Consider the following 23,527-nt stretch of genomic DNA (forward strand, 5'->3'; position numbering starts at 1 on the left):
TCAAGCATCAGTGGAGTCTCAAATTTTTTAAAACTATGAAACCCTTCCCTCTTTTTTAACTCTTCTGCCCTACCTATCTTTTTCCACTTTCTTTTCACTTTATTTTGTGAAGAGTTTTGGAAAATTCATAAACTTTACAGACCAGGTTCAAAGCACTTTGGAGTTTACAGTATTTCCAAAGCGACTTCAGAGTAAACAGGAATGAGGCTATGACACCTCACTGCTTTAAAGTAGCTGGGACTTTTCCCTGGGATTATTTCCTTTTACAACTGCTATGTGATACCAGGAAAAGGTGATCTGCATTAAGGTGTACTCCTACATACTCCAAACCACATTCTGGAAATAAAACCTGCACAGCCCTACCGTAGATTGTTTGGGTTGACTTGGCTTTCAACTAATTTGGATGATTAACTTTTTTCTATCAGTAAAAACACCCTGTGGTTTTTTGTTTTGTCTATTATGTGTTGCAACTGCATGGAATTTATTAATCTGAAATCAATCGGATCCATGACCATCTCTTATATATCATATATTCTGACAATTTTAAATCAACACTTTCTTAGCCAAATAGCTACTTTCCTTTATTCCATTTACACCAGTATATTCTACCTTTCTAGTTTTCAGTGGCCTAGAGATGGAGCTCTTGCCTCACAATCAGGAGGTTGTAGGTTCTATCCTAGGTAGAGACAGATGCAGGGTCTCCTGCTTGGGCAGTGGGTTTGTTTGTTTGTTTGTTTGTTTGTTTGTTTGTTCGTTCATTTATTTATTGTTAGAGTTGAAAGGGATCATGCAGGTCATCAAGTCCAACCTCCTGCCTGAGCAGGAATCCTAAAGCATCCCAGCCAAATGGCAGTCCAATCTCCTCTTGAAAGTGTCCAGAGTTGGGGAGTTCACAACCTCCGCAGGCAAGTTGTTCCACTGGTTGATCGCTCTGACCGTCAGGAAGTTCTTCCTTACTTCTAGGTTGAATCTCTCCTTGGTCAGCTTCCAGCCATTGTTCCTCGTCTGGTCCTCTGGTGCTCTGGAGAATAGAGTGGCTCCCTCCTCTCTGTGGCAACCCCTCATATACCTGTATACAGCTATCATGTCCCCTCTGTCCCTCCTTTTCTCTAGGCTATCCATGCCCAGTTCCAGCAATCTCTCTTCATAAGTCTTGGTTTCAAGTCCCCTAATCATTTTGGTTGCTCTTTTCTGCACCTTCTCCAGAGTTTCAATGTCTCTTTTGAAATGTGGTGACCAGAACTGGATGCAATACTCCAGATTTGGTCTGACCAGGGCGTAGTAGAGTGGTATTAATACTTCCCTGGGTTGGACTAGATGATCTGCAAGGTACCTTCCAACTCTGTTAATCTGTTAATAAAGCAGCTACTGAGTTTGCATTATGTTACCAGCTCACTTTCTTGCTTGTTCACATAATATTGTAATAGATAGTAGTAGAAATAATTACCTGTGTCAAGCATATTTCCTGAACACTTAGCTTTGTTTAAGAACAAGGGCATTTGGAAGATTTCCAGTTGGACCCTTTTGATCAAGCATTGGCACATTTTATTTATTTATTTCACAGTATTTTATACGGTTCCAATAAACACAAAGTCTGAGTGGGTTCACAACACAGAAGATGAACCTCCTCTAGCCCTGGGCTATCCAACCATGGCAATTTTAAGGCTTGTGGACTTCAACTCCCAGAATTCTTCAGCCAGCTAAGCTGAACTGGATGAAGAATTCTGGGAATTGAAGTCCACAAGTCTTAAAGTTGCTAAGGTTGGAGATACTTGCTAAGCTGACTGAGGAATTCTGGGAATTAAAGTCCACAAGTCTTAAAGTTGCCAAGTTTGGAGAGCCCTCCCCTAGTCTGTACTAAAACAATGCAATAACTAGATGGTTATTTAACTGTCAAAACTGTCTTGCTATTTGGGCTAATATTTTTGCAAAACATTTCTTTTCCAGTAGTGCTCTATTATCTTATACTACAATTCCTATCCAATGTCTCAGTCTTTTTCATTAGCTCTGACATATATATGGACATACATTATACCTGGGTGTTCTTCACAATAAACAAATACAAGTTCTAATTTTACAGTGTATATGTTGTTCTATTTGTAACAAGATTTACAGGTATACATTCAATGAGAATTATTTTTCGTTTGCTCTTCTGAAGACATTTATCAAAAAGAAAAATACATTTGTTAACTCCAGATATCAATGAATAGCAGTCTAGTTGAGAGGCTTTAGGAATTTTTTAAGTCTGGGGAATCTCTTTGTTAAAATAAACATTTCCCACAACCCTTGATCAAGAGGCAATGCTCCGATGTCTTTTAAAAAGTGTTCAAATGATTCCCCCACCCTTGTCTCTTACAGAACATCCCTGGCTTCTCAAGTTGAAAATGTTTGATCTATTTGACTGGAGTCCTCCTTAGCACTTTTTATTTTAAAAAATAAATGAAATTTAAATTAAAAATTAATGGCACTTACCTGACAACATGTAACATGCTTTACAATGTCCCTGTGCACCTTCTACTTTAAACAGATTTAATTTAATTACCATATTTTTGGAGTATAAGATGCACCTTTCCACTCCCAAAAAGAGGGTGGAAATGTCAGAGCATCTTATAAACTGAATACAGCCATTTGTGGTCTCCTGAAGCCCTGCCCCGGCATCCCATTTTTGCAAAAATTGGGTGCTCAGAGGGTTTGGGAAGCCTGCTCCGGAGGGCTGGGGGAAGGCAAATTCAACCCATCTTTTGCAAAAATAGCCAATCTTCACCCTTTTTATGTCCCTTTTTTTTGCAAAGACAGGTGTGTTTTTGCCTTCCCCCAGCCCCTAGGACCACTCTGCAGGTCTCACAAATCCTCTGTACATCTCATATTTGCAAAGAATGGGTGAAAATGGGCCATTTTTGCAGAGGTGGGGTGATTTTGCCTTCCCCCAGCTCTCAGGAGCACCTTGCAGGCTTCCCAAACCCTCTGTGTGCCCAGTTTTCACCAAAATGGGTGAAAAATAGGTCCTTTTTCCAAAAAACGGGGTGCTTGGAGGGTTTGGGAAGCTTGCAGAGTGCTCTGGGGGCCCTGTGGGGACAAAATCCTTTTTGTTCTTACCACTTTGAATTCTTGGTGTGTCTTATACAGCAGTGCATCTTATAGTCTGTAAAATATGGTAAGTTCGAGCAAAGTGGATGTTACCATACTAAAATTTTACTTTACTAGCAAAATAGCTGATAAAAGATCACTTGAAGTGGTTCTTTGCCTCCCTGGCCCCACAACAGGTAAACAACATTTGTCCTTGCGCAGGCCACACCTAACACCTGTTCAGAGATACAGAAACGCAGGCACAGATAATCTCTCAATTTAATTGCTTAAAATTGCCATTAACAGTGAGGAAGCAGCAATCTATGTCATGATGTTCAACTAAAGACTTGATTAATTGGTGACAAGGGGACAAATAGCCAAAACTTCACTGTCTGCAATAATACACGTCAAGAATCTAACTCCCTCTTCACAGGTTCCAGAAGAATTTAAAGAATTGGACTTTCTTTTAAAAAGCTCTGAGAAATTCTACAATTGTTATGCATCTATTGTATTGTCCACTCCAGTCACACAGTCCTAGAAACCAACAGGTTTTCTTTTATTCTACAGTAGGGCATTGTATTTCATGTTATAACTCTGAAGCTTAAAAGTTCAGTGTAAACAATCCTGGACTTATTGTATGAATAGCCAACTATTTCTTCCACCTAAATAAAAGAAAATGTGTGCTATAGCAGCAGCATCTCAAAGATTTGAACTCCACTCACATAAACTATAAAGATATAAAACCTCCAACGGGTTTCTCATATTTTTCAGCAAATAAGATGCCTAACTTATCTTTCAGTTTTGAATAAAGGACTTCAACCATTTATGAAGTTATTTGAAATCAGTTTTTATTGTATAGAACAAGTTCTGTATTTAATGACTATAGATTATTTGTAGCTTTTTTTTTTAAAAAAATTCCCAACTCTAACATATTATGTGAGCTCCTTCAAGGCAATTTTTTCCTTCTTTACAAGAAAAGGCATTAATTATATGTTAATATTTTTCTTTTATATTATAAAGATTTTTAATGTGTTCACGTAGTTCTTTCTCATCATTTTTTAAGCACAATTTTAATAGATTTTTTGCAACTTTGGTGATTAATATTGTTGTATCCTTGTAAATAGTTTGGTTCCGTGTGGAAACGCTGTCTGAGCGAGAATCAGGAAGTCGCTCCTGATTGGCTCAGACGCGGCTGCTCTCTCTCTGGCGGGAACCTCAAATGTATAAAAGAAGCGGTTTCTCCCAGGTAGAGCAGACGGTCTCCGCTGAAGTCACTTATCCTACTGAGCTGAAATAAAGGAACCGTTCTCACCTAACCCTGTCTCTGGGTTTACTTCACTGGCGACGACAGACGGAAGAACCACGCGTGCAGAATGAACAACCTACAGATCAGCCGGGCTCCCGAGTTCTTCGACCCGGAGAAATCCTCCTGGGACGCCTACATAGTCAAGTTCGAGATCTTCCTCGAGGCAGCGGGAATAAGGGACGCCGACGCCGAATGAAAGCGGGCCATCTTCCTAAACTACTGCGGTCCAGAAATCTTCGACCTCGCCCAGACACTCACCGACCCGCTGCCAGCCAAATCCTTCGCTTGGGACGTCCTGCAAGCCAAGCTCGCGAGCCATTTCAAGCCAACGAAACCAGCCGTCGTTTTCTGGCACCAATTTTCCAGAATGGCTCAGCTCGAATCGGAATCCATCAATCAATTCGCAACGCGACTTCGAACGGTGCTTGCAAAATGCAAGTTTGATAACCCGGAAGCTCGCCTCATCGATGCCTTAATCTTCGGCATGAGAAATGCCACGGTCAGGAACAAACTCCTCACCAAAGACGAGCCGACCCTACAGGCAGTAATAAAGCTGGCTCAAACCGCAGAGGTCGCTGACGCTGCTGCCAAGGAACTGAAGGAGCACGACAAGCGGGAGGTCATCGCCAAGATCGACTCCTCGCTTTCCCGCGCCGAGGCCCCAGACGACCTCAGCCCACCAGCTCTCAACGAGGACAGCTGTTTCCTGCTGCAACAAGACCAGCCAAGACATCCCAGGCACCCTCGCCCCGTCGCCCCCTGCGCCGGCTGCCGAGGAAACCATCCGCGCCAACGATGCCCTTTCCGGGACGCCATTTGCCGCCGCTGCAACCGACGTGGCCATATTGCCGAAGCCTGCAGAGCAGCTGTGCCTGAAGAAGCCTTCTCCACCCCGCGTCCTCAGCGTTTCCAGAATCAAACACCTCAACCGCGCGAAAACCGGTCCTTCCGGTTTTCCGGCCGCAAGAACTACCCAACCGCTAACCGCGACTACTCAAGAGGTAACAATCAATTTTCCGTGAATAACACGGCAACAAAAAATGGGGGCAAAATTGTAATTTCCCTGCTTTTGAATAACAAACCATGTTCTATGGAACTTGATACGGGGTCTAAATACACCATTATGCCGTGGGAAAAGCTTAAACTATATATGCCTAACCTCTCCAAATCTGAGCTAGTACAAACCTCGTTGGTAATTAGAGATTTTCAAGGGGGAATAATTCATGTTTTAGGCCAAGTGAATGTACCTATCGTGTTTAAAAATGTTAAATGTACCCTACCAATTATTGTTATTACAGGGGCTAAACACTCCCTCCTGGGGTTGGCTTGGATGGAACCTTTGGGAATTGAAATTTCTGGTATTTGTACTGTTAACTCTGATAGCATGCCTAACTTTTTACAAGAATTCCCAGAAGTGTTTAGCCCCACCTTGGGATCGTATAAAGGGCCCCCTATCTCGTTTTCTATTGACCCCAAGGTCCCGCCTGTACGGTTCAAACCTTGCAGGGTACCCCTTCCGCTCCTCCCCAAACTAGACCTATAGCTGGATAAGCTCATAAGCCAAGGCATTTTAATTCCTGTAGAGCAGGGGCCATGGGAAACACCCATAGTCACGCCTCTGAAACCTGATGGCTCCTTAAGGGTTTGCGCTGACTATAAATCTACGCTCAACAAAGCCCTCCAACATCACCCTTACCCCATTCCTGTGGTACAACAGCTCCTTCACTCCCTGGGGGAAGGGAAAAGGTTCGCAAAAATCGATTTAGCGCAAGCTTACCAGCAGCTCCCTGTCGATGAACCGACAGCACGCGCACAGACAATTGTAACCCACAGGGGTGCCTTTAAATGTACCAGATTACAGTTTGGAGTAAGCATAGCCCCAGGGATATTCCAAAGCATAATGGAACGGTTGTTATCAGGGATTAAAGGGGCCATTCCCTATTTTGATGACATCTTAATTGCAGGGGAAAACCAAGAGCAGCTCAACAAAAGAATAAGGGAAGTACTTCAGAGACTGCAGGACAAAGGGCTAAGAATCAAACCTGACAAATGTGTGTGGGGAACCAACAGTGTAGAATTCCTAGGTTATAAAATCGATGGGGAAGGTATCCACCCCACTACTGAAAAATTGAGAGCCATTAGAGAAGCCCCAGAACCACAAAATAAGACAGAATTGCAAGCTTTTTTAGGCCTTCTTAACTTTTACTCCGTCTTTTTAAAACAGAAGGCAACAGCAGCAGAGCCTCTACACCGTTTGCTCCAGAAAGAAACCCCTTGGACATGGGGGAGAACTGAACACGAAGCCTTTATACAAATTAAACAGTTGCTAACTTCTAAAAGTGTGGTAGTCCAATATAGTACTTCGCTACCCATCAGGCTTACGTGCGATGTTTCCCCATATGGCATGGGAGGGGTCTTGGCACACGTTTTGCCAAATAATACAGAGGCCCCAATTGCCTTCTTTTCGAGAACAATGACCAATACTGAGAGGAATTACAGCCAACTCGATAAGGAGGCTCTAGCTTTAGTGGCAGGAGTGAAGAAGTTCCATAATTACCTCTTTGGCAAGAGTTTTGAATTGGTTACAGACCACAAGCCCTTACTAGGCCTCTTAGCCCCCAACAAACCTACTCCCCCATTTATGTCCCCAAGGTTAATCAGATGGGCCCTTTTCCTCTCAGGATACCAGTACGAGCTCATTCATAAAGGGGGTAAAACCATCAACCACGCAGATGATCTCAGTAGGTGCCCCATGGCAGAGTTAGTAGAGGACCCTGCCCTGTCTGCTGATGTCCTAATGATAGAACTTGAAGACAACCCACTAACCACTGCAAGGGAAGTGGCTGCACACACGCAGCAAGACCCAATCCTAAAAAAGGTGGTAAACTGTGTACTTAAGGGGTGGTAAAACGACTCTGTGGAACCTGAATTGTGTGATTTCAAAACCAAAAGACTAGAATTGTCATATGTGAAAGGTTGCCTGTTGTGGGGTGATAGAGTAATCATCCCTGGAACTCTAAAGACCAAAGTACTCAAAATGTTACATGTGGGCCATCCTGGGATTGTCAGGATGAAGGGCCTAGCTAGGGGGCACTTATGGTGGCCAGGTTTGGACACTGATATTGAAAACTGGGTAGCCAAATGTGATCCATGCCAAGAGTCACGGCCTAACCCCCCCAAAACAACTCCAGCAGAGTGGGAACAACCGGCAGGGCCGTGGTCCAGGGTCCATATTGATTTTGCAGGGCCAGTGGGGTCACAATACTTTCTAATAGTAGTTGATGCATTTTCCAAGTGGGTGGAAATCATAGCAATGAACAATATAACTACAAGTGCCACCATTAAGGTACTGCGCCGTTTGTTTGCCACCCATGGTTGTCCTGATATCTTAGTGTCTGACAATGGGCCCCAATTGACAGCCAGGCAATTTGAATTGTTCTTAGATAATTTAGGAATCAGACATGCGCTCATCTCACCTTACTCACCCTGGGCTAATGGTTTGGCAGAACGTTATGTTCGGGTGGCAAAGGAAGCTTTACGCAGATCAGGCCCTGGAGATGTACAACAAAATTTGGACCAGTTTTTGTTAACCCAGCATATTACCCCAAACTCTCACACGCAGATAAGCCCTGCTGAGATACTGATGGGAAGGAAACTGAGGTCCCCCCTGGATAGGTTACACCCAAGGTTTTGTACCAAAAATCCTATGTATGTGAACCCTGAGAGACAAATGTATTTGGGGCAAAATGTGTTTGTAAAGAATTTTGATGGGGGTGTAAATTGGATGAAAGGAAAAATTGTGCAACAGACCGCTCCAAAAACATACATTGTTAAGTTAGAGGATGGTCGAATGTGGAAGCGGCACATTGACCATGTACGTAAGCGCATGGGAAACTCATCGGAACAACCCGCTGAAACAGATTCTCCCACTTTAACAGACTGTAACGCGCAACCCGATTTAATAGACTGGCAAATGGACTTATCGGGTCAGGAAGGATCCTCCAGCGACGCCGAACCATCTTCATCCTCCGAGGTCGGTCTTGTGCCGGTCAGATCAACCCAGCAGGCCGGAGCCCAAACCAGGCCCCAGACGCACCGGGAAAGCGCAAACGAACTGACCTCCACCATCGGCAGCGAGGACTCAATTGAACTGCGCAGGTCGGAGCGAGCCTCGCGAAAACCCAGCAGATTGGAGGACTTCGTCACGTGGCTTTCGTGATTGATGTATCCTGACTAAGGAGGGAGAGGTGTTGTATCCTTGTAAATAGTTTGGTTCCGTGTGGAAACGCTGTCTGAGCGAGAATCAGGAAGTCGCTCCTGATTGGCTCAGACGCGGCTGCTCTCTCTCTGGCGGGAACCGCAAATGTATAAAAGAAGCGGTTTCTCCCAGGTAGAGCAGACGGTCTACCTACTGAGCTGAAATAAAGGAACCGTTCTCACCTAACCCTGTCTCTGGGTTTACTTCAAATATATTTTTTGTTTGATGTTCAGGTTCTCTCATTAAAAGACATTGCTACTGAAATCACTTTTTGAATGACTTCTAGAAAATATGCCTTTATTCTTCTCTGGGTATCTTTTTAATGCTTGGTCTCAAAACAATATAGCTTTTTCATTATTGTTCTGTGCCCAGAGTGAATTGGATTGAGACAGGCAGCTACTGAAATTAAGTAAATAGCTATTGTGTTGCTAATAGTGAAATTCAAATGTGTTAACTGGAAGTTCACTATTTTCTCATGTGACTTGAAATATTCACTGTATCATTTATAAAACCACACGCTTTCTTGACAATAGAAGAACTTTGAAACTTTTATTTAGTTCTTCAGTACTTTCTAAATAAAACATTTAGGCTGAGCTTCATTTGACAATAAGGAGATACCAGAAAATTCACACATTTTCCCTTCTAAAATTTCTTTACTGCGAGTCACATTCATATTTTGAAATCTGAATGTTCTGGTACCAGTAAGGCCAATTAAAATGGGTGAGATCCAGGGGTAGGTTCCTCCCAGTTCAGTCCAGTTCATCTGAACCAGTAGCAATCCGCAGGTGATGTCATGATGATGTCATGGATCCAGTTCAGTTGGTGCTGGTCCATCACCATCTTTTAAAATATATATTTTTTAATTTTTCTTCTGAGCATGCACAGAAGCTGAGTTTTTGGCACTGTGCGTGTATTTGCCACCTTATTTTCGGCTACCCCCCAAAAAAGTTTTGGGCACTGTGCGCGTGGCGCACTTACACAGTGCAGGAGGAACCAAAATTCCTCTTTGGTGTACTTTAGAGTTTCCTATACTATAGAATTCCTTCTTCGTAAGGGCTTGATGGAACGCTAATGTACAAATGCCTTACTTGGACTGCACTCTGGTTTACATGAGACAACCTTGTTTCAATGCCACTCTTTTTCATGGTATGCTAATGTGTGCCTCTCTCTAGTTTTTGAGTCAGCAGAAGAGATAACCAGTATAATTTGTTCTACCCTGACAGCTGAGATCTAATCTGCCTAAACAATAAGGCTTGCAAATAAATTCTTCATGGCTTTACAGTACTTAAGGACAATACAAAGGCAGTGATTAGTAGATTTGCCCCCCTTCAGCTTCCCTCCCACCCATTATTACCAGCTATAAATAATAACATCAGATAGGTGATATTAGGGAGAACTCTTTTTAAAAAACATATTGGCTGTTAATCTGGCTTGAATCCTTGCTGGTCTGGTATTGGCAATGGTCATCACTTCTATGTTCTCTAGCAACATGAAGCATAGATATGAAAAACATGTGAGACACATATCCTAACCAGTGGTGAGTTCCACTAATTGTGTGCAGCTCTGCGGCTCTGGCGTGTGAATGGGGAATCGAGCACAATTTTGCTTCTCGCACCTGTGCAAGAAGCAATATCTCACATGCGCGCACATATTTTGGCAAGTTTTTTTGCTTCCGTGCAGGCGAGGAAGCAAAAAAACTTGCCAAAATGAACACATTTATGTTATGTGTATTTTAAAATTGTTAAAAATCAATTAAAAATATATATTTAAAAAAAGCCAAAACGCACACACTCATGCATCGGTGTGGGAAGCAAAATTGCATTGGATCCCACATTTGAGCACCAGAGCAACGGAGCTGCGCACAATTAGCTGTACAGGCAGAAGCCCACCATTGATTCTAAGTACTTGTCTGAAAGAAAGGAATCATATGTCATCATGGCAGCTGGCAGCTCTCAATTGCGTTGACAGTCCTTCTTTGGGAAGCCACAGCTAACAAGCCATACCGAGGGAAATAGTTATAATATGGTTTAGTTCTTGCTTGCAGCAAGTTAAATCATAACTTAACATAATGTATGCTTTAAATCATATGCCCTGGTCAGACCATACCTGAAGTACTGTGTTCAGTTCTGGTCACCACACTGGTCAAGACATTGAAACTCTGGAGAAGGTGCAGAAAAGAGCAACCAAAATGATCAGGGGACTAGAAACCAAGACTTATGAAGAAAGACTATGGGAACTGGGCATGGATAGCCTAGAGAAAAGGAGGGCCAGAGCGGACATGATAGCAGTCTACAGGTATACGAGGGGTTGCCACAGAGAGGAGGGGATCACTTTATTCTCCAGGGCACCGGAGGGCGAGGAACAATGGCTGGAAGCTGACTAAAGAGAGATTCAACCTGGAAATAAGGAAGAACTTCCTGACGGTCAGAACGATCAACCAGTGGAGCAACCTACCAGCGGACGTTGTGAACTCCAATACTCTGGACATTTTAAAGAGGAAATTGGACTGCCATTTGGCTGGGATGCTATAGGGTTCCTGCTTAGGCAGGGAGTTGGACTTGATGACCCGCATGGTCCCTTCCAACTCTAACAATAAATAAAATAAATATGTTTTCAACTTGAAAAAAAATAAGGCATTACCTATTTATTTATTTTTATTTTATTTTATTTATTAGATTTGTATGCCGCCCCTCTCCGAAGACTCGGGGCGGCTAACAACAATATAAAAAGACAATGTAAACAAATCTAATATTAAAAACAATCTAAAAAACCCCAATTTAAAGAACCACTCATACATACAAGCATGCCATGTATAAATTCTGTAAGCCTAGGGGGAAGGGAAATTTCAATTCCCCCATGCCTGACGACAGAGGTGAGTTTTAAGGAGCTTGCGAAAGGCAAGGAGGGTGGGGGCAACTCTGATATCTGGGGGGATATATTTATAAGGATATTACTGATCTTAGTTCATTAAGCAAACATCTCTCTTCTTCCTTCATATAAGAAGTTCTTAATTTAAATCTTGGATGAAAACAAACCAACTGCATTGTGACTTACTGTTCGTTATACATTCACGAGGCAGAGTAGCTTTGGATCTGACAGAGGGCAATTTCTCTGAGGATGAAAAACCGCACAGATCAAGGCTATATCCTCCATCTGCATCTGGGAATGAGTCCCAGACTAGAGCCGCCGTGCCTAAAATTTGACTTCATAAAAGCAAGCATAGTACCTGCATTTGCTTCATGCCCGAATTCTTCCAGATGCAGTCGAGGCAGAGTGCATTGCAGTAATGGTGCCCCAGGGTGACACAGGCCTCAACGGCAGTATAAGGAATCACACAGAGATAACAGGCAAGGAAATTCAGACTTTGGTTTCATCCTAAGTAATCCCAGCCTGAGATCTACCAGATGTGTTGGATTTCAACTGCTACATTCCCAAACAACCTGACCAAGGACACCAGGTGGAGGGGGAGGGAGAGGCTGATCTACTGATACTCTTTTTTTAAAAAAAATTGAAATGAAAAATGAGTTACTCAAGGAAGATATTGATATAATTTCCCCCTGGGATTAAAATAACGGACCGTATTTTTCGGAGTATAAGACACACCTTAGTTTTTGGGGAGGAAAATGTGGAAAAGAATCTGCCTACCAGGTATTCATCTGGCTAGTATCCTTAGTTTGGTCAGCTTCAGCACATTATTTTATCCTCTGGTTAGAGCTTTTTAAAAAAACCTTATTTGGAGAGAGTAACAATGAAAGAGCTTGCAAGCCATTAAGAGCTGGGAAAATCGTTAGCACCTGGCTAAGGCTGGAAAGAAACATTCAAAGCAAATAGAGAATGAAAGAAAACTCTAAAAAGTCAAGGTTGGAAAACATTCTTTGCAGAGAGAAACAATGAAAGAGCTTGCAAAGTAAGAGCTGGGAAGATCGTTAGCAGCTAGTTAGGGCTGGAAGAAAAACTTCAAAAAAAGCTACATTCAGAGTATAAGATGCACATGTATTTTCATCCTCTTTTAGGAAAGAAAAAGGTGCATCTTATACTCCAAAAACACAGTACTTCCTTCTTATCCAGGTTTCGGAATTGAGAAAGGGCAGGATTGTGGGTTGCACATCCCCAATTATATCACCAGGAATAAATAGGGTAACGGCGATGCTCTTACCCGTAAGGCCAAATTGTCCTTACAGTGCAGGCTGATTCCACACTCATCAGTGATTTCAGAAAGATCTTCATCTTCAAACTCTTCTAGACTGATGTCATGGGTGAGCCTAGACAACACAAAATAGGACACAATTATCCATCAGAGAAAACAAATATATAAGAACTGATGAAGTTCAGTAAGAAGGGGAAAATAATCCTTCATATAGAATTAATTTACAGGGTCTACAAAAAATCTCAAGAGGTTCTAGACTGTATGTATGTGTTCAAACAGCCATCAAGCCATTTTCTTTGCTTGAAAAAACTGCTAATGCAGTTGGACTTGGAACCAGGAGGAGGAATGAGGCAAGAATATCTGCAACAAAGGAAATAGCTCACTCATAGATCCTTTTTAAGCAATGTTGCCTTGCAGTGGTATCAAATGAATACCACAGCAGAGCCAGAAATAAACTGTCTCAACTATTGAAACACTCAGGGACAACTTCATGAGATCAAAGGGCCATGGATGGAGAGGCAGTTCTAGGTGATGAAATACAGTATCTGTGATGCCATCAAAACAGGATGCCTGAGGCCTCTAAGAAGCAGCAAAGGTACTTATTTCTTAAACATAAATTGCTGTATAGAATTTACCTGCTCAATTTATAATATGTGCAGAAGATACACATTTTGTAATTATAAAAGAAGCAGCACATGCTGAAGAAAATTAGCACCCACCCCGTCCTAGGAGAATGAAATGTTTTAGGAAATATTAAAAAGGCAGAATATTATATTTCTGTGAGTGGGAAACAAAGAAACATCTTCGGAGAGGGGCGGCATACATATCTAATAAATCTTAAATCTCTTAAATCTTTTAAATACAAGCTCCATACAGTTCCCTGCCCCCCCTCCAACACCAAGGTAATGGGATTAAGACAGGGCCCTCAGGACAGGATTAGCCCTCTCCCCATTTAGCAACAGAAATCACCACATGGCACCAGGGGGGATTACATCACCCAGCAAGATTCAACCAAGCTTGGGACTTAAAAGCTTCTACAAAGTTACGCCTACATAGCCCTATGGGAGTCTGACAATTAATCAGAATGCAAGCTCAAATTCAAAGCTGAACAGAGGTCCTCTCTACCACCATCACCACCGGTGCTCCACGTGCTTTTTGGCCCAGGACCTTGGTCTTGTCCACCATTAAAATCCATCTTTCCAATAAGCCACAATTTTTCAAAAATCTTTCTTTCCACTTGGAACTGAACTCAGATGGACATTTCTTCCAACAATGCTGAAAGGCCATTGCATTTTGGGATCCCTAGTAGTATCATAGATATATTTTTTGGTTATTGTGGTATAGCTTCATTATTTAGCCCAATTTCCTCTCAGTCAGGATCAATAGGATCAAAACAGAGTTTCTTCATTCCTACATACAATATTTGATTTCGGAGTTTTTGAAAGTAAACAATCCTTCCTGATCAACAATCACTTCTAGAAAGCAGAGGTAGTCCCATTCTCCTATCTTCCCTATAACCACAGGCTTCAGTCCATTTAAGTAGACATCAATCAGTTTCACACTATCTATAGAAAAGTATCTGCATTCATTTTTTCTACTTTAGCTCTATAATGTAATACCTCCCTCAGCAGTAACTATAAGAGGAAATTGATAGTACTGCAATGTATAAGAACACTGTACTCAGTAGTGTAGGGCAAGGTTTTTTTAACAACGTCTTATGAAATTGACAAGAAATTATATACATAAATTTCCCTCTCTCACCCATTTCTATCTCTACCTCTCTATCTTTCTAGCTGCTTTCTACAACCCAAAAAAGATTGAAAACCCTTAATTTAAGGAAGCTTCAATTGTCCAAATGAATAGCCACAACAGCAATCAAGGAAAACAATCAAATGTATGAGAAGAAATAACTTTAGAAGTCAGGCTTCTTGTGATGTTTTGTGTTTTACGAGTGAAGGTCCACATAGGACTCACTGCTATATAAAGTACAGTGGTACCTCTACCTACAAACGCCTCTACTTACAAACTTTTCTAGATAAGAACCGGGTGTTTGAGGTTTTTTTGCCTCTTCTCAAGAACCATTTTCCACTTACAGACCCGAGCCTCCAAAACTGTAACCGAAAAGGCAGGGAGAAGCCTCCATGGGGCCATTCTAGGAATCTCCTGGGAGGAAAGAGGGCCGGAAAAGGCAGTGAGAAGCCTCTGTGGGGCCTCTCTATGAATCTCCTGGGAGGAAACAGGGCCAGAAAAGGCAGGGAGAAGCCTCTGTGGGGCCTCTCTAGGAATCTCCTGGGAGGAAATAGGGCCGAAAAAGGCAGGGAGAAGCCTCCGTGGGCCCTCTCTACGAATCTCCTGGGAAGAAACAGGGCTAGAAAAGGTGGAGAGAAGCTTCTGTGGGGCCTCTCTGGGAATCTCCTGGAGGAAACAGGGCCGGAAAAGGCAGTGAGAGGCCTCTGTGGGCCCTCTCTAGGAATCGCCTGGGAGGAAACAGGGCTGGAAAAGGCAGGGAGAAGCCTCTGTGGTCCCTCTCTACGAATCTCCTGGGAAGAAACAGGGCCAGAAAAGGTGGGGAGAAGCTTCTGTGGGGCCTCTCTAGGAATCTTCTGGGAGGAAACAGGGCCTCCACCCTCCCAGTCACACGCATTATTTACTTTTACATGGATTCCTTCTTCTTACAAACTTGCTACCTAAGAACCTGGTCACAGAATGAATTAAGTTTGTAAACAGAGGTACCCCTGTACCATTTAAATTTGTGTAGCTATTTTTGGTCTTAAGCTGTCCCCATCTCTGAGCAAGCTGCATTCCTCCAGATGCAACTGAGCCATAAGGCTTATAGTTAATCTGTGTTTTGAGCCATATTAGCATTAAATTGCCAGAACTCAGAAATACCTGAAATGCTGTAGCTTTTCTAGCTCTGCTGCACTGCACCCCCATGAACAGAGAAATATAGTGTTAACATGAGCAACAGCCTATCTTTTAGTCAAACATGAACTTTAATTAAAATATTTAAGGTGAATATATGCAATTATTGCCAAAAGACAATAGTCAAGTAAATCAAAGATCTTGATTTACCAGTTGCTCCTGGTTCTAGAATGGTCCAATTTAAATAAATTAACCCATTTATTTTTGAGGAATGAATCTATTTTTCTTAAAACTGGGAAAAGATAATTCATACAGATTTGTAAAGTGGGATTTAGTGGCGAGGAGGGCGTTTGTCCATGTTCGCCTGGTGCACCAGTTGTGGCCCTATTTGGACAGGGAGTCACGGCTCACCGTCACTCATACCCATATCACCTCGAGATTCGACTATTGTAATGCTCTCTACATGGAGCTACCTTTGAAAAGTGTTCGGAAACTTCAGATCGTGCAGAATGCGGCCACGAGAGCCATCGTGCGGCTTCCCAGATTCGCCCACGTTTCTACAACACTCCATGGCCTGCATTGGCTGCTAATCAGTTTCCGGTCACAATTCAAAGTGTTGGTTATGACCTATAAAGCCCTACATGGCATCGGACCAGAATACCTTTGGGACCTCCTTCTGCCGCACGAATCCCAGCGACCGATTATGTCCCACAGAGTTGGCCTTCTCCGGGTTCCTTGGCGAAACAATGTCGTCTGGCAGGCCTCAGGAAAAGAGCTTCTCTGTGGTGGCCCCGGCCCTCTGGAATCAACTCCCCTCGGAGATCGGGACTCCCCCCACTCTCCTTGCCCTTTGCAAATTACTGAAAACCCACCTATGTCACCAGGCTTGGGGGACATAACTGACCCTTAGCTGTTTCATTTTATGTATGGTTTAATTGGATGGTATGACTGTTTTTTATAATGGGTTTTTTTATAATTGTTTTTAATATTAGATTTGTGCTTTGTATTTTGTTATGAGCCGCTCCAAGTCTTCGGAGAGGGGTGGCATACAAGTCTAATAAATTATTATTATTATTATTATTATTATTATTATTATTATTATTATTATTATTTTAAGAGTGAACTGTTGTGACTTTTGTTGTGTTCCCCTCATCTAAGGTGTGAGAGAGAGATCACAAGTTTCCATTTTGGATTATCATCAACCCCGGTGTGACACTCAAACTGGACAAGCTGTGGTTACATTTATCTATAATTATTGAAAGGAGCCAAATTCAGAAATGAGACTGAATCTGACATATTGCTTGGATATACAGCAACTGAGTTCATTTAATCTAAAATTCAAGCAAAAGCTTTTAAGCTTCACATTAAAACCAAAGATGGGGATGGGGTTAAAGTGCTTTAAAAGACTCATTATTATAACGAGAAACTGTAGTTCAGAGCAAATTGGTACAATCTGAATATGTGACTACAAAATGCCACTATTCCTAATCTACATGGAATGGTTTAGCATATTTTCCTCTACTTCTGTATTTAAAATAATTATTTTATAAATATTGTACAAAACAAGTACAGTGGAACCTCGACATACGAACAGCTCTACTTACGAGCTACTCGAGATAAGAGCTGGGAGGGGAGCGACATTTTTGTTCGCCTCCCGAGCTCACATTCGGGATACGAACGCCAAGGAGCTGTCTCCTGAAGCCGAACACTAACTTCCGCTTTCGGCTTCAGGAGACAGCTCCTTGGCGCTCGTATCCCGCGTGTTTTAAAAGGTTGCAGCTGGCCTGGGGGGCTCGGGGGGGGGTGCTGGCAAGCCCCCCAGGCCGGCTGCAACCTTTTAAAACACGCGTGCCGCTTCGCAGCTCTCTGCTGAATCCGGAACGCTAACTTTCGCGTTCGGATTCAGCAGACAGCTGCGAAGCAGCGCGCGTGTTTTAAAACGTCACAGCCGGCCTGGGGGGCTCGGGGGCTTCCCCCCGAGCCCCCCAGGCTGGCTGCAACCTTTTAACACACGCGCGCTGCTTCGCAGCTGTCTGCTGAATCCGAACGCGGAAGTTAGCGTTCCGGATTCAGCAGAGAGCTGCGAAGCAGCGCGCGTGTTTTAAAACGTCACAGCTGGCCTGGGGGGCTCGGGGGCTTCCCCCCGAGCCCCCCAGGCTGGCTGCCACGTTTTAAAACACGCGCGCTGCTTCGCAGCTCTCTGCTGAATCCGAACGCGGAAGTTAGCGTTCCGGATGCAGAAGACAGCTGCGAAGCGGCGCGCGTGTTTTAAAACGTCACAGCCGGCCTGAGGGGCTCGGGGGCTTCCCCCCGAGCCCCCCAGGCCAGCTGCAACCTTTTAAAACACGCGCGCTGCTTCGCAGCTGTCTCTGAACGCTAACTTCCGCGTTCGGCGGCAGCGGTTTTTTTTGTTGTTGCACGGATTAATTGACTTTACATTGTTTCCTATGGGAAACAATGTTTCGTCATACGAGCGTTCCGACTTACGAGCCTCCTTCCGGAACCAATGAGTCTCGTAAGTCGGGGTTCTACTGTAAAACTTTTCATTATAAATAATGGCTGAGACCATTATTTATTCTCCAGGGCACCAGAGGACCGGACAAGGAACAACGGCTGGAAGCTGACCAAGGAGAGATTCAACATGGAGATAAGGAGGGACTTCCTGACGGTCAGAGCGATCAACCAATGGAACAACCTACCAGAGGACGTTGTGAACTCCAACACTCTGGATATTTTTAAGAGAACATTGAACTGCCACTTATAGCACTGGTGTGCTATAAGGTTCCTGCTTGGGCAGGGGGTTGGACTTGATGGCCTTCATGGTCCCTTTCAACTCTAACAATAAATAGATAGATAGATAGATAGATAGATAGATAGATAGATAGATAGATAGATAGATAGATAATCAATCCAGAGGAGGTTGCAGCTGTGACCATCACACTCTAGTCCAGTGATGGCACATGTATATTACCAGGGGTTGGGCAGCAGGCAGGACGGGGTGGAATGCAGTTCCACTGGTGGAAATGAAGCTGTGTGCCCAACTCCAGCTGACTATCCCCCCCCCCTATCCTCTTCCTCCTTCTCGGAAAGCGGCAGGGAGATCAGAACCAGCAGGAGTTGCAGGGGTCCCATTTCCTCCCCCTTCTTTTCTCAACAGCCGATCGGCACCCATTTGCCTAGATACCCAGCCTGAGGTGGGGGGAGACCCAGGAAGTAGAGCGTGGGAAACACGAAGCAAATTGTCACCCCAGAGAGCGACACTGGTGAGGTTGTAAGTCGAGGACTTAACAGTAAACTTGAACGATTGTGATCGTTCAAGCCACTCCCACCTGGTCACACAGCCGGCAAGCCACTCCCACACAGTCACATGACCATCAAGCCACACCCACAAAATAAGCCACACCCACAGTGTGGCAGTAAAAATTTTGGCTGCCCATTACTTGTATTACCCATAAAGGGAAGAAAAAGATGGCAAGCGACATGCAAGTCAAACAAAACAAAATAGATGCAAAACCCATCGCTTTGCTTTCTATCACTGAGGAAACTGTAACCTGATTTGATATCTGAAATGAAAGCAGGTTTCTTTTTCCCATGCTCACAAATTCTCATATTCTGATTCAAACAGCATAACATAAATATTCTAGTTATCCCTAAGCAAGACGCAGGCCTGAAAAGTGTACAGTTTAATAATTCCCGCTCTTATTAAATGCTTGTCAAGATAATAAATGATGAATTAAAATCATTTTCTATTTTGACAGGGGATGATGGGAGTTGTATTGTAAATAATCTAAAAGAAACAAGATTGAACATGTCTGCATAGGGATTTAGGAGACAAAGCAATAGGTTGGTGAGGTTCTAACAGCAAACCTGGAAAGAAAAACCGAGAGAGGGGTAGAGCTTCTTTCTCCAACTGCATTATAGAGCCAGGATACTTAGAATAATTGTTCTACGAATCAATAAAAGTTTCTTTCCAATTCTTCTTCCTTTACTGTGGCTTTTAGATTAGCTAACAGAACAAGATGCAGTCGTGTTCAAATGTCCTCTATGCACTTTTTGATTTGAGAAATGTCACTTATTTTAAATAGCATTTTGAAAAATAATATCACTGGTCTATCACTTCTGGTGAGATCTACTTGACTCGTATGGATATCAGAGGTAACAAACTGAATTCCCGTCCCAAATGAATTCTTACTAAGTACAGAAACAACTAGCACTTTTCCTAAGTAGTTAAAAAAAGGGCTATTAAGTTAAAAAGAGAATGGGAAGTGTGACATTGCAGAACAATTGCTTTCCTTGCTAAAGTCAGGTGTCAGGGAAGAGAAACAGAAGCAGGGGAAAACACACAAATACTGTACATTGCAAGAAAGAGAGTCCCCCCTTATATTACATCCAGATACTAGGGAAGTACCAATATTTTTCTAAAAGATATTTTTACAATTATTCTTCTTGTACCTTCTTCCTTTTTCTTCCTAAGGAAAAATGCCTGCATTCTAATAGCAAAATACAAAATTGAGAACTAGAAATGCCATGTCCAATTGTTTCTGCTCCTCGGTGGAGATTTAAAAGGGGTACACTGGTCATCCATTCATAGGCTACAACCATATCTCATCAGTTTCTTCCTCTGATTACACCCAATTGCTTTTTAAAGTCCTTTAACACTTTTGCTAAATCAATGTGTAGAAAACCTGCCCATTGGGAAACGTGGGCAGTTTTTTATATACAGGAACATATTTGATGAAACAGAACTAATGCACCAAGCAGCTTTCACAGTAGGCTCCAGCTAAACCTTTCCTCAGCACTTTTTTTACTTGATGGGATTTTTTACTTCGCCAACAAATTCCTTATACCATGAGTAATGTGCATGCAAATAATTATTGAAGTTGTAATCAAACAATGTTTCCTTAGATAACTAAGAAAAGGAGGGTATCACATGTAACTTATTCATCTCAAGGAGAGTACAGTATACCTAAACAGGTAACAACAAAGACAAGAAAAGCTGGGGAACAATGGAGAATATATGCAATTATCCTCAAATCAGGTTGAGTTCTATTTACCTTCCCTACAGGTTCGCATCGCATTAGAAGTGTGTGTTCACCTGCATCACAACACAAAAATGAGCCTCTGTGGATACGCAGAGGGTTCTTTGCCAGCCACTTTCAAGAAGCAGCAACCAAAGGACCGGTTCGGGGGGCATGGCCAACCATCGCTACCGGTTCAACGAGCAGGGGCAAATTTCCGCCACCAGTTAGAGCAAACTAGTCCGAACTGGTAGCAACCCATTTCTGCCTCAAATATTGATTCCATCTTCCACATCAGAGAAATCACAAGATTCGATAGATTTCTTCCATTAATAGTCAAGATTTTACGACATGATTTTACAATAGTCATATTTTCCATGAACGGGCAAGCCAAGTTTTTAAAAGCCTGTCAGAACAGCCTTTCAAACCCTAGCAGTAATATTAATTATGTTAAATCTTTCAAACATATGGTTACCCCATATTCTTCCTTGCTTGTAACAGAAAAAAGTAGAGATCATTATTTCAAAATATCCCATATGTTTACCTCTGGGGTGCTTAGGAACTACATGCTGCATCATTAAAAAAAATACTTAAGGGATTATTTGAGGTTGCTGAGTTACTGCATCCCTGCAATTGACAAGGTGGTTTATCTATTTATGCCTTGTCTCTAGCACAAGGCTCCTTCATGCATATCTTGCAATTCATCTTTGAGCATCAAGGAAGAACTATATTGACAGATAATTGTTTTCATTTTGCAAATAAGGAAATCCTTTCTGGAGCATAGCCATTCACGAGGAAGAGGGGACTAATAGCACTTTAAATGAATCCCTTCTCCTTGCTCAATCCGGACAGCAGCATTTTAGTTTTTAATATTACATATAAAGTTTGCAATCAAATTTACACATGGGCTAAGGGCCAACAACAAATCAAACTTGCCTTATAGGATTCCAATGAAGACCTCTGCACTGGGATAGAAAGGAAGCCAAATTACTTTTTAAATGCTATACACCCAGTTATATGAAATATCTTGACTCCCCCATCCCACAGGCCCTCCAACAACCGGATGATCGCCTACCATTTCTCCCACTGATCCTCAATCCGGCTGTCCTCCTCTGTGCTCGACTGCATTTTACGTTCAAGCTTCATTTAAGAAAGTCCCCCACTGTAGGGGAAGGTCATAGGGCCTATTAGAGGGAAACCTCCTTCAGACAGGAGAGCTGAATAGCGTTGCCTCTGTGCTGTCTCTCCTGCCTGTCGCTGGCTTAAGAGGAACCGCTGTTTGTGCTGCACTCTGCTTCTCACAGCACAGACTAAGGGAGCTCATTAAAAATAAATGGAATCAGCTGTCTGGATACAAAAAAAAAAAGAGAGAAGTCCTCTGGGTTGAGATGGTGCCAAGTCCTGCCCTCTGCTCCCCTCGGGAAGCTAGACTCCCTCCCATCAGCTGCAGTCAAGAGGGGTGGTGGTGGAATGGGAATCAAGTTACCCGATTAGCAGCAGGATGCTCTGCCCAATCATTCTGCCTTTGACCTTGGAATGACTCTGCCCCAACCGGGCTGCAAATCACCCAGGTCCCCTTTAGGTGACGTGGTCATTTGAAGTCTAATTCAGGAGGGGGGAGTCTAATTAAGAGATGTAGAGAGCCGCCAGAAAGATACAGGGCTTGTTTTATCCCCCGGGGGTTCAGAGATCACTGCTTTCAGGATTGTTATTTCCAAGCCGAAAGTTTGTTTCGGCTACATTACCTTGCAATTATTCTTGAATAATTCACCGGTCAGCCTGTAATTCAGGAAAACCATAAATCCTACTTCTAAAGGAAAACTGTCCTAACATGTGCATTCACTTTCTCAATCCAGACGGGAAATTAGCTTTGCTGACTATTATTTCTATCAACCAGCAGTTGAAAAGTAAACAGATTTATATTAAAAGCTTTTTTTTGTAATTTTTAAAAATTGATTTTAAAATATAAAACACACACACAACATACAACAAGTGCTGAGTGATTTGTGCCCACCACCAGACAACATTCACAGCCCTCCACCAAAATGGGGGCATATTTTATATATACCATTTTAACTCAAGAGCAATATATCTATTTTGTTTATATTAAAAGCTTATCTCCAGTGCCCAAGATTTATTTATTTTCCCCACAACATATTTCCAAATTCTGATCTTCCCAAACCTGCTGTTCTGTCGAGGTCTCTGGTAGAATCCTCCCGAAAATTCACAGATACAAATGTCAGACACACACACACGTTTGAAAATTCAAAACAATGTTCTTTATACCGAAAATCCAAATAAACTAAGAACTCTTTTTGTATAGCAAAGAGCACTCGTCTCCAAACAAACTGGTAATTTGTACAAGTCCCTTATCAGTTCTGAGATACTTAGCTTGCAGCTGTGAGGCAATTCACAGTCCTTCTTCTTTCACAAAGTGATACACACTTTGCTCTGGTTTAGTTTCAAAGCGGGGAAAATCAGTACACAAAAGTCAAAGTCAGCAAGGCAGGCACAAAACACAAAATGATCAAATAATCCTCCACAATGGCCAAACCCACAGGCTGCTATTTATAGCAGCCTCACTAATTACCACTGACCAACCCAACCACAGGTGGCCTCATTTTCTTTGATAATAATCTCTCACTTGTTGCTGCCTATGCATCGCTCTCCGCATGCGTGGCTGTATCATTAAATCTTGTTCCGAATCCAAGGAGGAGCTAGATAATTGATCTCCTTCTGAGCTGTCTGCCACACTCTCCTCCTCCCTGTCACTCATGTCTTCTTGGTCAGAGGAGCCTTCCTCAGCAGATTCCACCAAAAGCAAAACAGGCCTGCGGCATGTGGATGTCTCCCCCACATCCACAGTCCTT

The 23,527-nt window shown here is 42.8% G+C and overlaps 1 protein-coding gene across 2 annotated transcripts in view; it reads right to left on the reverse strand.

Moving 5' to 3' along the window:
• The window catches only part of MAPK8IP1 (mitogen-activated protein kinase 8 interacting protein 1), an 89,467-nt gene that overhangs the window by 46,395 nt on the left and 19,545 nt on the right, over positions 1-23,527 (reverse strand). The window contains exons 1-2 of one of the 2 annotated variants that reach the window (XM_070760477.1): positions 21,733-22,023; positions 12,787-12,892 (exon numbers count right to left, since the gene is read on the reverse strand). In XM_070760477.1, coding sequence (XP_070616578.1) covers positions 12,787-12,892; positions 21,733-21,803 — 177 coding nt within the window. In that variant the 5' untranslated portion in view covers positions 21,804-22,023. Of the gene's footprint in view, positions 1-12,786; positions 12,893-21,732; positions 22,024-23,527 lie in introns of those variants that run through there. The other variant, XM_070760469.1, reaches the window with a different exon arrangement.

The sequence above is a fragment of the Erythrolamprus reginae genome, chromosome 1, assembly GCF_031021105.1.
Source record: "Erythrolamprus reginae isolate rEryReg1 chromosome 1, rEryReg1.hap1, whole genome shotgun sequence".
Classification (NCBI taxonomy): domain Eukaryota; kingdom Metazoa; phylum Chordata; class Lepidosauria; order Squamata; family Dipsadidae; genus Erythrolamprus; species Erythrolamprus reginae.